This window comes from Ochlerotatus camptorhynchus, unplaced genomic scaffold (assembly GCF_037179485.1).
Source record: "Ochlerotatus camptorhynchus isolate MF236.1 unplaced genomic scaffold, CSIRO-AGI_Acam_v1.1 ptg000530l, whole genome shotgun sequence".
Taxonomy (NCBI): domain Eukaryota; kingdom Metazoa; phylum Arthropoda; class Insecta; order Diptera; family Culicidae; genus Ochlerotatus; species Ochlerotatus camptorhynchus.
The window spans coordinates 2,194,571-2,213,100 of NW_027041014.1; the positions used below are offsets into that span (position 1 = coordinate 2,194,571).

Here is an 18,530-nt window from a genome sequence, read left to right on the forward strand (position 1 = left end):
ATTAATTATTAAGTTTTTAATAAAGGAATACAACGAGTTTTTGATATAGGAACCTTTCGGGAATTTTAGGGAAGTTCAGAGAACTCTAGTGAAATTTAAAAAATCTAAGAAAATGATGAGAACTTCGGGAAAACTCCAGAATTGTTCAATGATCATTCAGTTAAGCAAACTAGGTATTTAAGTAGTTATTATTTTAAAGTTTTATGGCAAGCTGATATCAAACCAGTTTTACTCATATTCCAGTATTAATTAGAGGGAGTTGAAATATCCGTACATGCAGTTACACATTCTTTTATAACAATCATAAGCGCTTCGGACATATGAAACATCATTGATCAACCAGCACTGGTATAGATTTGGCAATAGGAGAAATGGCTCTAATGTTGGCTTATGGATCTAAGATTGGGCCCATCGCTAAAAATCTGCTATTTATCAATTTTATCTAGATTAACACGTCATTGGGACGGTACTAATGGATATTTTTGGCTGCTATTGAAAATTTATGCTGATTGCGGATTTTATTTGTGGGCCCAACATTTCATCCATTTCCCCTAGATACAATTTTATTTCTGTATTGCCGCCACGCATGATCCCACGTCCCTTAGGAAATTCGAAATAAAGCATCTCCGCCCTCTGTAGCAGAATGTCCCTTAAGCCAAATAATTGTTATAAAAGTACCTTTTTCCAAGGAAATATTTGTTCACCGCTCCAAACAGAATATCACTCTACATTAGTCCCAATCAGCACTGGATGACACATCCTGTTTCCGAACTTCAAAAGCACCCACGCACCTACCGGGCCATAATCAATTTCGGTCGGAAATTTTCTATTTTTCCAATTCCTTGCCCGGTTCGTTAAGCATCCGGTGTGTCCTTTTGATGATAAAAATAGCTCTACCCCTGCCAACTTTCTAAAACCCAATCACACCGCCAGCTACCGGCTGATGCCCTCTGGACAGGTCGAAAAAATTTACTCTCAAGATTTCCGAATCCCCATCATTCCGAGATGAGATCGAGCTGTACATCAAGACAGAATGGATATTTTCGTTGTCCCATTATAATACAATCAAATTAAATTAAACGTACAATGGTTATGATGAGTGATGGCCCCTCTCTCTCTCTCGCTCTCAATGCTCGCTTCTGAGCTCAAGTGGTGGACCTGCTGTAGATCATCTGGCTGCTGTTCGAAAAGTACACGGCGACACATCATAACACAGCCGCGGTAATATTAATAATGTGGTTCGTTGATGATGGAATACGCCGTTGGACGGACGACGAGGCCGGAGCAGGTGGCAGCACACTTGATAAGAGCGAGGAAATAAGCATAAAATGGTGTTCTCATTTGGGCTCCGGGTGCGGCTTCTACGTGAAAGTGAAACTGATTGAAATTTAAATGTTGACTCGTTCGGTAGTAAAACGCGATATTATGTTTTGCACGTTTCGTTATTTAACGGTTCGCTCTCCTCTGCCAGAAGGCTCTTTATTTATTTAATTTATTTTGGTTGGCCGTGAAGCGTGTTTTATTGGTGCTGTGATACGGAAACACAACCGCGATGAAAGCAGTAAATTGGAGAAATATAACGACGAACATAGACTCGGAGCTCTGAAATTGACTTTGATCGCAAATATTCTAAATTCACTTTCAGCAACAGTCAACAGGAGAATCTTTCTTTAAACAAGGTCTCTCCATTAACAAGATTTCTTCGCCAAAACGGAGAACGCAATCCAATTACACATTTCCCATATTTATCCTGTTCCACGAACCCACCTCACAGGCAATGTTTACCTTGATAAGGCAGAGGACGAGCGCACATGATATGACTCAATCATCCACCCTGAGCTGATCCAGATCCTTGCTGTTGGTCTTGTGGGCCGAGCGCCGTCGGTGGACCTTCCATGCGATATGTGACCCAGACCAGATGCAATCTAATTAAGTTTGCCTAAGTAATATGGCCTCGCCATGCCCAGCCTCCGCCACAGTCGCTTTCCGTTTTACCATTCTTTTTTTTTTTTGCCAGTGTAATGGAGGAAGAGGATGAGTTCGTCTCGTCTTCCTGGACAAGGATCGGTGTGAGCGCGTGTGATTAAATAACAAGATAAAATATGCTTGAAATGAAAAAAAAAAGCTTTCCTCCCACACATACACGAACGACGCAAATACATACTGGCAATGGCGAAGGAGAGATGTGTGCAAACAAGGCGCTGTAGAAGCCATCGTAAAACATGAAGCCTCGATGCTTTACATTGGGTCGGGTGCTCCACTGCTCCAGCCAGATGCACAAGCCTGGGCACAAAAACATGGTGATCATCGTTAAGGGTGGCCAGATCACAGCTATCAACATTCAATATTTATTCATATTTGGTTTGAAAGTGAGACTTGTATGAGACAATCAATGCGCTTGCAATTCATGTTTGACGTTCAAAAAGCGATGTTTGTTCGGAGGAGGAAATGCGGTGAAAGTTCGGAGAAGGAAATGTTGCGGAAGAATAGCCAGCATGAATGGGCACTAACAAAGCAGCGGATGAGATTGGAGGTGAATTTGCAGCAACAAAAAAGTTGAAACAGGATAGGCAATTGCAGCAAAGGAAGTTATAGGAAATTCAGATGCGGAGAATGTTGTGCTGCTTCAAGCATGCCTAGGTCAATTCCTGAACTTAGCAAGAAGTCAGCTACTCCACAAAAGGGACCCTGTCGGCAACAGGGGATCCTCCAGAAGATTGTAACATTGACAATTTGCTCAGTTGCTCAGATCATCAGGGCCTTCCGGATGGTGGAGAGGAAGGTTTGGAATTCCACATGCACATCAGCGCCACGCAGCATTTGGAAAGCCTTGGTCAGCCAAACGAACGTCCCTAAGACGGAACACCTCCAGATGGTCATGAAATCAAGATGTAGCTCATACTAGAAATTGTCAGATAAATCGGATTTGGAAAACCCACCAGCCGTCAAATAGTGGTTTATGTCATATTATATACTGGGAAATCTGGGTCACCAGAACATCATCCGATCATCAAATTGCGATTAGAGTCGTATTACCTTCATTACATAAGGTATTAAAATCGGATTTCTCACGTCTTTCCGTCTGTGACTTATATCCACCCACACAAACTATCTCACTGGTATAAAACATTCCCAATCGATCTAACTCGACGGTTTGACTACGACATCGTAGAATCAAATTGAATATGAGAAATCAGCTCGGCAAGATGAAATTTATCGATGTATGTATGTGCGTCTGTGGACGCATACCATCTAGGCAAGCTATTTTTATTGTTGCTATGATAGTTAAAATTATCACCGATTGCCTGCGAAAAGCGATTTCCCAAACACAGATTTCAAAGTTGAATTCCATCTGGTCTCACCAAATGGTTTCTATTCAATCACCGCGTGGTGAGTGGTGATGTTCTCCAGTACACAACGAAAGGCTGCCTGCAAGCAGCGAGCTGCAGCCCACATGAGGGGGAAGAAGCCTAACCGCAATCGTGGTATGCGGGGTGTAAACGCCGACGGAAATCGTGGTGCACCGGGTTATGAAGACGATCGCGGAATGGGTGACGGTGGTTCGGTTCGCAGTGATGCGCTAAGTTCGATCAGTGAAAACGATAGCGGCGAGAGCGTGGCAAGCGGAAGGGGTCGGCGTAATCGGGCAGCGTCTGGCGGTGATAGAAGGCAACCGGTCAGAGAGCAGTATCTGACGGTGACCGAAGTGGAATCAGCTTTTTATGAGTTTGGTGGCACGGAAGTGTACTCCGTTGAAAAGTGGATTGCCGACTTTGATGAAATGGCCGGGCACTGTAAGCCACATCACTGGCTGGAATACACTGAAACAGTTTTTGTTGAAAGAATTCCAGAAGAAGGAAAACAGTGCGATAATTCACGAGACTTTGCGCGCGCGGAAGAAAAAAGTGGGTGAAAATGTGCTGGAGTACTTTCTGGTCATGCGTGAGACAGGAGCAAAGGCGAATTTGGACTTGGATGCCATTATAACGCATACTGTTAACGGCATAAACGATAATGGGCCTGATAAGACGTTGCTGTACGAGAAAAGTTGCGCATATACCAGGGGTTGAAGGACTCTAAGTTTGGTAGAGATGGGAGACAACGCAATCCTCCAGGCGAAGAAAAATCTTCTGGCTACCGGAACACAAACAGCAGAAACCCGAATCCTAGATCAACGGGTACCAGAACTGGTGCTTCACGAAGTGCAGTTTGCTACAGATGTGGGACTGAAGGGCACATTGCCAAGGATTGTGTAAAGAAAACTTCTCATGGTGCCGTTTATATGTGTCATTCTTTACCGGTACCGATGAGGGGAACTTACATGAAAGTGAAGATGAACACGATACCTGTGAAAGCATTTTTTGACTCAGGGTCGGACGTTTCGTTATTGCGCGCGGATTGGAGGGATAAATTTGACTTGTCGGTGAACACGGAGGAAGCAAAAAAATTAACTACACTCAACGGTTCGGTGTGGACATTAGGTACGTGTTGCTTGGAGGTTGAAGTGGAAAATGTGGTTCTCCAAATTGTTTTCGACATCCTCGAAGCGAAGGACAAGCCTCAGACAGTTATACTCGGGAGAAACCTACTTCTTCATGGAGACGTGAACGTTACAGCCGAAGGAGCAAAGTTTCAACCGAAGGATGAGCTTTTCGCAATGAGGATTATGGTAGAGGACGATGCCGACGCAGCATTAGCCCACATTCAAAATCGGGACATTCGTGAAGAAGTAAAGGGCATGATAAACAGTTACTGTCCGCAGCAGGTAGTTGATACACAAGTGAACCTTAAGATTGTTTTGAAAGATGAGTCTCCTATCCAGCAGTTACCCCGAAGATTGGCCCCGTTGGAGAAAGATATAGCTCAAGCTCAGGTTGAGCAATGGCTAGAACAAGGTGTTATCCGCCCCAGCACATCGGAATTCAGCAGCCCGATAGTATTGGTGCACAAAAAGGATGGAACCAGACGTCTTTGTATCGACTATCGTCACCTCAACAAAGTGATAGTTCGCGATCATTTTCCCATTCCTTTGATTGAGGACATTCTTGATGATCTACACTCAGCCAGAGTTTTCACGACGTTGGACTTGGAGAATGGGTTTTTCCACGTTCCAGTGGATGAAGAAAGTGTGAAGTACACCGCGTTCGTCACTCCGTGCGGCCAATTTGAATTTCTGAAAACTCCGTTTGGGCTGTCCATATCTCCTACCGTTTTCCAAAGATTCATTAACGATGTGTTTCGTGAGTTAATTCGAGAAAAAATAGTCGTGGTCTATATTGACGATTTGCTTATCCCAGCGGAAAACGAAGGTTTACGTCGGCTGAAGATAGTGCTCGATGTTGCTGAGAAAAATGGCTTACGTATCAAATGGAGAAAGTGCCAGTTTTTGCAGCGGAAGATTGAGTATCTCGGTTACGAAATCAGCAGTGGAGAAATTCGTCCAGTTCCAGAGAAGACTGAAGCTGTGATTAAGTTTTCTGAGCCCAGTTTTTGGGACTCACTGGCTATTTCCGGAAATTCGTCGAGGGGTACTCCATCATGGCCAAACCCCTAACGGATTTGTTGAAGAAGGATGCAATTTTCGTATTCGGTCCAGAACAGCGTGCAGCAATGGAGATGTTGAAGACGGCATTGTGTTCAAGACCCGCTCTAAGTTTGTACCGTCCGAACACGTTGACCGAGCTACACACTGATGCCAGTCGAGTTGGATTCGGTGCAATCCTTCTACAAAAAATTCCAGGTGAGAGTACTTTCCATCCTGTATACTATTATAGCAAGAAAACCTCTCCAGCAGAAGCAAACTATCCGAGCTACGAACTTGAGGTGCTTGCTATTGTGTCGGCCTTGAAAAAATTCAAGGTGTACCTATTGGGCATCCCCTTCAAAGTTGTTACTGACTGCGCCGCCTTCAAGATGACCATGGAGAAGAAGGAGATTGCACCCAGAATTGCTGGATGGGCGTTGCTGTTGGAGGAGTTCGAGTACACCATGGAGCATCGACCTGGAGCAATAATGACCCAACAGTGCTACTTCTGCAAGCCAACGTGATTGAAACCATCAAAGCGGGGCAACGGAAGGACGAAAAACTCGGTGCAATAATCAAGGCACTGGATGTAGGAAGCTATGGTGATTTTTTCACGGACCATGGAATCCTGTACAAGAAGTACTACGGTGGTAAACTACTGGTGATCCCCAGTGCAATGCACAATACCGTTATCAGGAGTGTACACGAACAAGGGCATTTCGGTGTAAAGAAAATGAGTGAGTTAATCATGCGGGAATATTGGATCGATGGTTTGACGACAAAATTGCAGAAATATGTTACTAACTGCATCCCGTGCATTTTGACCCTATTCCCAAAGACGAAGTTCCACTTTCGACGTATCACATCGACCATCTCGGACCCCTAACAGCCTCAGGAAAACAGTACCGTTACATTCTTTCGGTAGTGGATACATTCAGTAAGTTTGTCTGGCTATATCCAGTAAAAACAACAGCAACTGACGAAGTTTTGAAAAAAAAAACTGGACGTACAAAAATGCATATTTGGTAGTCCTAAACGCATAATCTCCGATCGAGGCACTGTCTTCACCTCAAGTTTTGAAAACTATTGCACTGAAGAAGGTATTGAGCATCTGCTGATTACCACAGGTGTCCCACGAGGTAATGGACAGGTGGAGAGGATCCATGGAGTTGTTGTCCCAGCATTGGCAAAGTTGTCGATCAACAACCCAGACCATTGGTACCGTCGTGTAGGTGACTTGCAACGGTTCTTAAACAATAGTTTGCAACGAAGCGTTGGCCGAACTCCATTCGAACTGTTGTTTGGGACGAAAATGCGTTCACCAGAAGATGTGAAACTTGCCGAGACGGTCGAGCAAGAGTGGATTAGATTTTTCGAGGAATCCAGAGATCAGTGTCGGATCGACGCCAGAAACAACATCCAACGGGCTCAGCAGCGTATGAAGAAGCAATTCGACCGTAACCGGAAGGACGCCATTGAATACGAAGTTGGTGACCTCGTTGCTATCAGCCGAACCCAGTTTGGCACTAATCTGAAGATCGCTCCCAAGTTTTTTGGACCATACCGAGTGATCAACAAGAAATGAAACGAACGCTATGATGTGGAAAAAGTCGGCGTACACGAGGGCCCCAATCGTACATCAACTTGCGTGGAATTCATGAAGAGATTCGTGCCTGCAGACGAAGAAGATTGTATCACCGACGATGAGATTCCTGGTGGAGACGGGCCGTCACCATCCGGGCCGGATGGTGGTCAGGTGGGCCGATTGTTAGACTGAGAAAATGAGCAACCCTAGGACCAGCCAATTGCATTCTGTGTAAGCTCTCTATTTTCTCCGGTTCAGTGACTCTCTTTCCCGAAGTGATAGCAGAAATGATAACACGTAGTCAGTACTCAGACAGAAGTGCAAAGGACCGGTCCTGTTGCGATACGCGACTTTCGAATAAATTGTTGAATTCAAAGTTACGTATTCACCCATCCATATTAATCCGAATTCCATTCCCCAATACGGTTTTGTGGTTGCGTTTTATATAAAGCCAACATTCATAAACAATTTCTTATGACGTTTATGCTTGAATTACAGAGCAGTTTTAAGGAGGGATTGAGAACTGTTTTAAATTTATTTTTAAAACAATGCAGTTTTTGACTTTCTTGTCAAACTATAAAAGGTTTTTAAAACAGCAAAAAGCTGAATTACTAAGCAGGAATGTTTTACACTTTGAAATGCTGCATTTATACTAAATGGGTTGTTCGTTGCCGTTATAAAACCATCATAAATCAGAGTGGATGCAAAATGGTTACTAAATTGTTACTTGGGATCTTCCAACCGGTAGCTAACCAAGAATGATGCTCGGACCACTTTCCGGTGGTAGCCGAGGTGGGCTTCTCCGTTAATTGATTTTATGCTTCCCGTCGGAATTGCCATCGGGTAAGCTGGGATCGGTTCCAACAAGCCGTCGATGAAGCCATCGATTGCGCTGTCGAGGAGGCGATATCTCGCGCCCGGGAACAACACGTGCCAGCTTCCAGACGGGTGAGTAATTCTCTAAATCTTGATCAGAATACTAAAAGCCTAATCAGATCAGGCCATTCGTAAGAACTGTACTGCCTACCTTGAAGACCCATTCCAACCGTCTAGCCAAACTTATCAAAGCCAAAGTGTTGGAACTCAGAAATGAGAATTTCGACAATAACATCCGTTCCCTCCTAGATTGTGCAAAACCATTTTGGAAACTAACAAAAGTCCTCAAAACTAAACCAAAGCCTATTTCACCGCTGGTTCCACTGAATTGTCCCAACGGTTCAGTGGTTTACCTGATAACACCTGAAGAGAAGGCTATCGCGGTAAGTCAACATTTCGTCAGCTACCACAATCTCAGACAAAACATTACCAGCCCTCAAGAACCTGAGGTTGCTGAAAATGTGACCAATCTCCTCCAGGTTCCTAACATTTTTCCCGAGGAATCCGAGATCACGGCTGACGAACTGTTGGCTTATATCAAAACTTCCAAAAACACGAAGGCTCCAGGTTTCGAAAACATCCTGAATCTGGAGCTCAAGCACTTGATTTCCAGATTCTACAACCATCTGGCATTGATTTTTTATTAGTGCCTCCGACTTGACTACTTCCCCTCGTGCTGGAAGTTAGCTAAAGTCATCCCCATTCGGAAACCTGGGAAGGATCCTTCCTCTCTTTCAAGTTACTGGCCCATCAGCCTTCTCTCAGGGTTATCCAAGCTGTTCGGCAGTCTATCATCGGCTATTAAATATCTGCCGAAGATCTCAACTTGTTACTCGAGGAACAGTTTGGCTTCCGGAAAGGTCGCTCGACCGTCCACCAGCTGACTCGAGTGACAAATATTCTCCGACGGAACAAGTCTGTGTCGAAAACTTCTGCCATGGTTGAAAAATCGTTCGACGATGGCCTGGTCTACAAATTGCAGCAGTAACATCATCCAAAATTATCTATCGAACAGGACGTTTCGAGTATCTCTAAATTGCATTTCATTCTATTCAACCTGTTTACCTCCGATATGCTGGATCTCCCTGATTGTGGATCGTTGTCTCTGTTCGTGGATGACACATCCATCGTATACCCAGGGTAGGTTGATCGGAGCTCAGACTGGATGACCAGAGCGGACTGGACGGCCTGTCTGAATATTTCAACAGCTGGAAGTTCCGTATCAACACACTATGGGCAAAATGGGTCCAAAATTACCCAAAATTCAATATCTCAACAGCACGCTGAATTCCGGTCATGAAAAACGACTTTTTCCGAAGGGAAATCGTCTGGGGAAACGATTGCACGTGGTCTCATAGACCGGAGAGCTTTGTAGGTAGGTGTTTTGGACCATTTTACGCCATTTTCCCCTACTTTTTGGAGGAAATGTTTTTTCACAGCTCTATTTTTCGTAAAACATAAGCACTTTATGCATGGTTTTAGAATGCTATGTCTTTAAACAACAGTTCATGAGATATTAGGGGAATACAGGGTACACTTTATAGGGGATTTTTACTTGCTGAAAATTGCTAGCGGCAGGTATAGATGAAGAATTTGACGCAGGGGAGTTGTTTGTACCTATGGGTACGAAGGTAACATTTGTTCCTCGCTGACCTCTGGTAACAGCAGAGGAATGAGTACCTGGACTATTCCCAAAAATTGGATTTGCGTATTTCACCACAATTTAAATTCCTTGGGATCTTCTTTCACAGGACACTTGTCCTTTGCATGAGAAGAATAACCACGATTCATGCATTTAGCTGGCATGTAGCAATTGTTTGCTCCGTGGTTGAGGTTTTGAAAATTTCCTCCAGTCTTCCTGAAGTGTTCCCAATGAACTCGGACATAGAGCGTAAGGCTAGCTTTATCCAAGGCCTTAAGGTTGTTTAGTTCACTAGACCTGAAGTGAACAAATAAAAATAATTAGAAATCCTTTTGCGCGAATCGCCAGGACGGGATTTCATTTTCATTTTGATTACTCGGAGTGGCTCAAGTAATTTTGCCAGTTCATCTTTGATTTGAAGACCGCAATTTGATTCGACTTCTGTGCAAAAAGTATTTTTTTTGCCATGTATTTCTACCGGTGTATATAAACCCCGCAAACCTACGGGGTGTATATAAATTTGAAGCGCAGAGATACCATTATCCCCAGTGTAAGCAAGGTGGTGAGTTGAACAGACACCTCGCACTATGACCACAGACAAACAGACGTAACTCTTTGAAAAAGTTTTTCTTGAAAACATAGTATCTCAAAACATATGACCTCAGTAACGACATCTCTCGGGCTTCTCTCGGAACACAAGCTTGCTCGCTAGCTCGCAAACAATATTGCATAAAAGTTCTATAGAATGTATAGAAACGTCAAAGTGATCCGATGCCAGCGCTGCGGCGAGTAGTTCACGGAACTGACAATATTCAAATCAACCGTTAAATGCATGAACGAAGATACACAATGAAGAGTTACGTCTGTTTGTCTGTGCTATGACAAAAGCAAACTCACCCGAGCGATCTTTATTTTGTTTTCACTTTCTATAGAGCTTTTCGACGTCTAATCGGCGCACACTACTGTACCATTTAAATCCAACGAGTGCGAGCAAGAGGGAAACAGATTAGTGGAAAATACACCGTCGATTCATACATGAGGGATAGATAGAGAAAGACGATTAAGCATCGAAAAGGTCTATAGCTTCTCCCACTTCGCAAACAAATACAGTTTCTGACCTCGCACCTTCACCAGTCCAACACACCGGAGCGTATGAGTGATCACTAGGGAGCACCGTAGAGTGTTCGTTTCCTTCACCGGGGAGAATCACCCCGGTGAAGACTTTGGTTGCTAGTTTGTTGCTAAGAGGAAGAGGAGACAACTGGCATCTTACTCTTTTATCTCTATTTCTATCTCTATCTCTATCTTACGCATTTCAAATCGGCCAATCACGAGCTGGTTCGCGTTTGACAGAAAAGTGGTTCGTTTTCGCCCCCGTATTGTCTTCTCTTCCTCTTAGGTTTGTTGCATACAAGGATTTTTTGAAGGTTACTTTTTCTATTAACGTTAATTATTTTTAAAATTTGGTGAAATAATAATGTAAACATTTTGGAAATGCGAATACGGGAAGTGCATCAGCGCACCATTATTGAAATTTGCTTCAGTTTAGATGACAGACAGACATAGGACATAGATCGATTAGAATCACAGCGGGAGTTCCACAAGGCTCCATCCTTGGTCCAATGCTCTGGACCGGGATGTACAACGGCGTGCTAACGCTGAAGCTGCTCAAAGAAGTTGAGATCGTTGGCTTTGTGGACGACGTCATCTTGACGGTAACAGGCGAGACGCTGGAAGAGGTGGAAGTGCTGGCGACCGAGGCGATCTACATGATTGCAAGGAGCGAAGCTGCAGATAGTCCATCATAAAACGGAAGTGCTATTGGTCAGTAACTGTTGAGCGGTACAGTGGACAGATATCACCGTCGGGGGCATGCCATAACCTCAAAGCGGCATCACCCTGGCGGAGGACAGCGAGTGCTACAAGCGGAGAGAAGCCGGAAGAGTACGGAAAGTTGTGAGAGCGGAGTCGTTGGCTAAGTGGCAACAGGAGTAAAACATGGCGGAGAACGGTAGATGGACACGTAGACTAATACAGTTTTTTTTTTCGACCTGGGTGAACAGAAAACACGGAGACGTCAACTTCCACCTAACGCAGTTCCTGTCTGGCCACGGCTGCTTCAGGAAGTATCTGTATAGGTTCGAACACGCAGTGTCACCCTTCTGTTCGGAGTGTGGCAACGTGGATGAAACGCCGGAGCATGTGGTCTTCAATTGACAAAGGTTCGAGGCAGTGCAAAGTGTCCACTTGTATACGTTTGATGATTTCAAAGATTTCAAGTGTCCCCTTGTATACGTTTGATGATTTCAATAAATCACGTCAAGCTCTGCCGGAATCTTTGGAGAAACAATAACGCATTTGCGCTGCTTCGCGCGGAAATGCTTCGTTTCGGAGTTATCAATTTTGCTCCGCTAGATTGCATTTCTGGCCCAATGTGCATTGAAAGCTCAATAAGAGCATGCTTAGATAAAAATAATGCTTCTTCAGCTAAAAAATAGATTATTCAGCTTTTAATACACTCAAATTGTTTGCTGTTCACCATAATCGTCCGATTTTTGCGGTGAGAACCCTACGTTTCGTCTTGCTGCATCTGCACTCTATCGTAAAAGGTACGTAACAAGCATAGTCCACGTCTCGTGGCTACCGGTCTAATCAGCGTTTTGTGGATAGTCAACTATGGTGTCGTTGAAGAATCGGACCGTGTGACAATTTTGGATGAAATAAATTACTCTCAAGCTAACCATACGAACATCAACGCAGTCACCCCTAAGGTCTCACATGATTTTACAGGCAAACACCGGAGCTAATGTCCGAAGCCTAAAAGGAAAGATTAATGTCTCCGCCTGCCGCCAGGTCTGTTGCTCACAGAGAAACACATGCTCCACTCATCCGTTACGGACGGCCATTTGTCCAAGTGCATTGCAACGGTCAGCGAACGTAGGCTCGAATGAATATTTCATTCCCCCTTGGGACGCTGCTCGGCTGGCTCACTTGGCTGGGAATGACCCGAAAAAAGAAATATTATCTAGCGCACGAGAGTACAATTTAGTGGAGAACACGCAATTTCTATGCATCTCGGAGCGTTCCCCCTACAAATCTTGTTCTGGTACCTTCTTCTGTAGTGCCCCTCGGAAAAGTCAGTGAAAGCAAGGTATGACTCATTCACTGCTTCCATCGGTTATGCTGCTCAGGTGCAGCGTTCGACTAGGAGAGAGGCGGAAATTGGCTAGGATGAAGCTTGAATAGGATGATGGAGAGGGTAAATGGGAGAAAAATTATGTAATTGACGGGAATGAAGAAAAATGAGCTAGAAGGAGGTGGATGAAAAATTGAGAGGATTTTCATTCATGCTTGTAGAGCTCGTAGGCTTCGACGTGGTTGCTTTCAGGATCACAAAGGCGTTCCATTTTTCGATCGCATTTAAAGTTTCCGACGAATGGTTGCGCTCCTGTAGTTCAAAGCCAAAACGTAGCGTGAGTAGAGAGTATCGTACAATATTCTACGGGTGTTTGCTTTTGAACCACATTTAGCTAAATTGCCATTGCCACCTATATAGCACGGATCAGTGAGGTCCGATGGGTGGTGGGTGGTGTATCACTATAAAAAGCCACTACTGCCGGTGGCATGATAATAAAATAAAATTTATACAGCATGGTGTGAGACTGGGTATTTTAGTTCTTTCGTTCTATATTGGTTTGCTGCGATGGCTTTGGTTAGTTGCGTTCATTGGATCGGAACCTGAGGAAGCATGATGAAGCTCGAGCCCAAAATGGATTAACAGGGTCGTTGCCAAAGGTGGATTCAGGTTTGTAGAGATTCTAACCTGAATACTCGCTACGTCACTGGATCTCAATAAACCCCAGTCATGGAGGGAAGGATGGATCCGGCAAGGACGGAAAGGGACGATATTGGTAATGCATAAGCTGTAGGCTATCGAACGATTAGGTGGATGGAATTTCATGTGGTTTCTTTTTTTCTCACAAAGCTCCACTTATAGGACCGACCAACGCAACGGTAGGTCCATCGCTACACTGCTTTGTGGTGACCCGGCCAGCATTATCCAAACACGCGCGCTTATCGACGCTTGACATGATGTCGAATTAAGCGTTTTATCGACAACGAGAATGCTTCGAGTGAGTGTGGTAAACACGAAAGGAACCACATTATCGGATGGTTTACATTCCACGATAATATGCTATGTACTATTGCGATAGGGACTCCGTCGTCTTCGATATTGTGTAATTGTGTGTTTGCTCTCTGACGTCGAGGTTCCGTTTCAATTGCGATTGTTGTTCGATCACCCATATCACTTCCTTTAATGTCCTTTAATGTCAACCGCAGATACACTATCTATGTTCTCAATTTGCAGTGACATATAGTTTCAGAGCGGTGAGACGTTAATTATAGCTAGTTCAATTAATTGTGCGACATTTAATCACACTGAGCTCATTCCGTTAGGTTCATTTCTAGAGGGCAAATTGAAGCGCATCTTATCATGTTATGAATAGCAAATGGTTTTCGCAGTGACACCTGGCAGAACGTTGGCATGAAACATGTGTCCCTATGGAGTATTCCCATCGTCCAGAGTAGGGTTGGAGCAGACAATACATTCCGTGGGTATTTACCGTAGTATATATTGCATACAACAATAGGGGAATCGTGCATGATTGACGTCCTGTTGAGTATTGATTTCAATCATAGAGCAATCATATTGCGGTGTTCTATTGTTGGCCTAAAGTCCAGACAAAATGTGGCAACAACATTTATCAGATTGGGGACCATTCAGGTCACGTGCTGTGATGCGGGCCTCGCATAGCGTGACTCAGCAACACCCCGGGCGGATGGTTTGGGTGTCACCCCCTAACTGTCAACCATTTTTATTGACTGCAAAAAGGCTGCTTAAGTAAGACACGCTCACAAATATGTGATAAGCCGGGCTCTACATTTTCGAAGCTCCAAAATGAACTAGAGTTTTGTTATCAGCATGGAGCGAAAATGAAAAATATGCACGTCTAGAACGAAAGGCTGGCAGTCTAGTCCGCATCGTGCTCTCGGGCCGTCAAGATCCGGTGATCTACGTCATGGACGTAGCTATCTTCGGGGCTTCGTGCTCGCCGAGCTGCGCTCAGTACATCAAAAATTTGAACGCAAAAGAGTTCGAAGCGGATTTTCCACGAGCATCAGCGGCCATTATCCATCGCCATTACGTGGATGATTACCTGGATAGTTTCGGAACTGTGGAGGAAGCAATGAAGATTGGCAGCGAGGTCAAGAAAATTCACGCCAAAGGAGGGTTTGAGAGCCGTAACTTCTTATCCAATGATTCAGCGATTGCAGCGCAAGTGGGAGATGAATCAACGACAGCGGAGAAGGATATCCGAGCGGAAAAAGATGAACGAATCGAGTCAGTATTAGGCATGAAGTGGATACCGAGCAGTGACACCTTTACCTATACGGTTTCCTTGCGAGACAACCTGAAGCATGTTCTGGGTGAGTCTTATATCCCAACGAAACGAGAAGTCTTACGCACAGTAATGAGCTTCTTCGATCCAATGGGATTAATTGCGTTTTTCCTGATCCACGGAAGAATACTGATGCAGGATGTATGGGCGGCAGGTATTGGTTGGGATGATCAAATCAACGAGAAGCTGAGATTGCAGTGGAGGGACTGGATCAATCTCGTTCCAAACCTGGACACTCTGCGAATCCCGAGATGCTATTTTCCAGACGCTGTTGAGAAAACGTATTCATCTTTGCAAGTCCACGTATTCGTAGACGTAAGCATATCGGCATATGCATGTGCTGCGTATTTCCGGGTCGAAACTACACAGGGTACTGAGGTTAGTCTTGTAGCAGCGAGATCAAAAGCAGCTCCGTTGAAGATGCTGACGGTTCCACGACTCGAACTTCAAGCAGCTGTTCTAGGATCACGCCTTCTCAACAGCATCGTAGACATGCACGCTCTCCCTGTAACGAAGCGTGTACTATGGTCAGATTCCAGCACCGTTCTCGCATGGATTAGGTCAGACCAACGCCGCTATCACCAGTACGTGGGGTTCCGGATCGGGGAGATATTATCCAAGACAGATGTCAGCGAATGGAGGAAGATTGGATCGGTATTGAACGTATCGGATGATGCAACGAAATGGGGTTCCGGTCCAAATATCAGCTCTGACAGCCGGTGGTTTCGTGGGCCAGATTTTCTAAGGCAACCGGAAGAATCTTGGCCAGGCAGTGATGAACCGATAAATCCCACTGAAGAAGAGCTAATTGCTTGCAACGTGCATCGTTATGTACCGGAGTCGCTGATGAATACAAATAGGTTCAGTAAGTGGACGAAGCTACACAGAACTATGGCGTTCGTGCATCGATTCATCAATAATATTCAGCGGTCGCAGCGGAGAGAAGTACTGGTTCAAGGAGTTCTAACACAGGACGAATTGACACGTGCTGAAAATTCGTTGTGGAAACTAGCGCAGATGGACATCTTCGCATTGGAAATAGAAATTCTTAAAACGACGATGGGAGAACCGGAAGCTCGACATGGAATACTGCCGAAGTCTAGTACAATATACAAGCTATGGCCGTTCATGGACAAGAATGGAGTGATACGCAAACGTAACCGATTGAGGAATGCTGAATGGATACCGTACGGAACCAAGTACCCGGTAATTCTGCCCAGCAAGCATCCAATCACATTTCTCCTCGTCGACTCATTCCATCACCGTTTCCGTCACTGCAATAGTGAAACAGTTGTCAACGAGATAAGGCAGCTCTACGAGATTGCAAAACTGAGATCACTGGTTACGAAAGTCTCGGAAAGCTGTATCTGGTGTAGAGTTCTTCGCGCTTATCCACGCTCGCCGCCGATGGCGCGCTGCCGAAGGTCCAGCTAACTCCGTATGTACGGCCGTTCACATACGTAGGCGTACATTATTTTGGCCCAGTACTGGCGAAGGTTGGTCGCAGCAACGGTGGATAGCCCTGTTCACCTGCTTGACTATCCGCGCTGTTCACCTGGAGGTTGTTCACAGTCTATCGAAGGAATCCTGCGTCATGGCTGTAAGAAGATTCATATCACGACGAGGTGCACCGGCTGAGATATTTAGCGACAACGGGACAAATTTTCACGGGGCGAACAATCAGCTGAAACGGGAGATGGAGGAACGCAACAATCATCTGGCTACAACCTTCACCAACTCTGCGACTCGTTGGTCGTTCAATCCGCCATCTGCACCACATATGGGTGGTGTGTGGGAGCGAATGGTTCGCTCGGTAAAGGCAGCAATCGGAACCATTTTGGAAGCGCAACGACGGCCGGATGACGAGGTTCTGGAAACGGTGATGATTGAAGCTGAGGCGATGATCAACACGAGACCGCTCACGTACATTCCGTTAGAGTCAGCCGATCAGGAAGCCTTGACCCCTAACCATTTTCTCTTGGGGAGCTCAAGTGGAGTGAAACAACGTCCAACGATGCCCGTGGATTATCGTGCAACTTTGAACAGTGGATGGAAGCTTGCCCAGCACTTGACGGACGCAATATGGAAACGTTGGATCAAGGAGTACTTGCCGGTGATTTCGAGAAGGTCGAAGTGGTTCGAGGAAGTGAAGGAGATAGCGGAAGGAGATCTGGAGCTGATCGTGGACGATACGGTACGAAATCAGTGGATCAGAGGGAAGGTGGATAAGGTCATTCAAGGAAAGGATGGACGGGTTCGGCAAGTGTGGGTGCGGACGGCGAACGGAACATTACGGAGACCAGTGGTAAAGCTGGCGTTACTCGACGTTGTAGATGGTGGTAAACCGGAAGCCAAACATAATGGTTTACGGGCGGGGGAATGTGACGACGAGTACCCCTCGGCGCGTAACGATCGCTAGTTACCACAGGGTAGCTACGCGCATCGATGAGCATTGCCGAACCCGCTGGAACGAAGAAATGTCATCGCGGTTTGACACGGAAGATAAGGCGAAAGAAACGAAATGTAAACATTGACAATAAAAAGTTCGTCAAGTGCAAGCCATGTTTTATGCAGGCAGTTAATTTAATTAAAACTAGTTTATATTTAAAAGGTAAAAAATAGTAAATTAGTGTTCAGTTCGATAAACTGTAAGTAAATAATAAAGTAAATGATGAAGTTAAAATTAATTACAATGAAAAATTTGTTCCTTATAGCAGAACACCTAACCTAACATTTGTAGTCACTAAAGGAAGTTAGTCGGAAGAAATACTGAAAAATTGTAGGTAATTAATATTGTTAAAGTGATAATATTACAAAAAATAAAATTTAAATTACAGCTAAAGCTGTTCCCAACAAACTTCGAGTTTTACGGGACGCTAAAAGAAATCAGTTTCAACAGCCGCCATGACACCTAAACGCGAAAGAAAAGGGCAATCTCTTGATCCCCCTTATGATAAAATTTATTTGAGCAATCAATTTAACATGCTCACGGATGATGATGATGGTGATCCATCATTCAGGTAAAATTTCACTAAACATTCCCGGCATAATACGACGAAAGGAAAGGTCCCCACTTCCGATTTCTATGCTCATCGCAATTCGTAAAAATTCAGGTTTTCACCTCAAATTAGCCGTCGGGGTGTATCCCGTGTATTGGCTGAAACCTTGTATTCAAACGTATTCTCAAGTATCTTACTGCGAACGTCTGTTCAAAATAGTCTTGAAAGGTCTGTGGTGGATCCCTCGATCAGATCAAAGATGAATTGAAATAAGAGGTTCAAAATTGTCTTGAAAGATCTGCCCAGTGGTGGATCCCTCGATCAGATCAAAGATGAATTGAAATAAGAGGTTGTATCCACGACCGTATATTTGACGTAGGATTACGTGCTCGGTATAAATATTCGGCGACTGTGTTAGAGAAACCACTTTTTGCCATAACGG

General features: G+C 44.6%; 2 protein-coding genes across 6 annotated transcripts in view; both read left to right on the forward strand.

Moving 5' to 3' along the window:
- Liprin-gamma overlaps positions 1-18,530 on the forward strand; it is a 354,000-nt gene that overhangs the window by 64,705 nt on the left and 270,765 nt on the right. The window lies entirely within an intron of this gene.
- Positions 14,709-17,508, forward strand: LOC135713028 (uncharacterized). Its single transcript, XM_065236105.1, has 2 exons — positions 14,709-15,117; positions 16,466-17,508. Exons 1-2 carry the CDS (start codon positions 14,709-14,711, stop codon positions 17,506-17,508), a joined length of 1,452 nt encoding a protein of 483 aa, XP_065092177.1.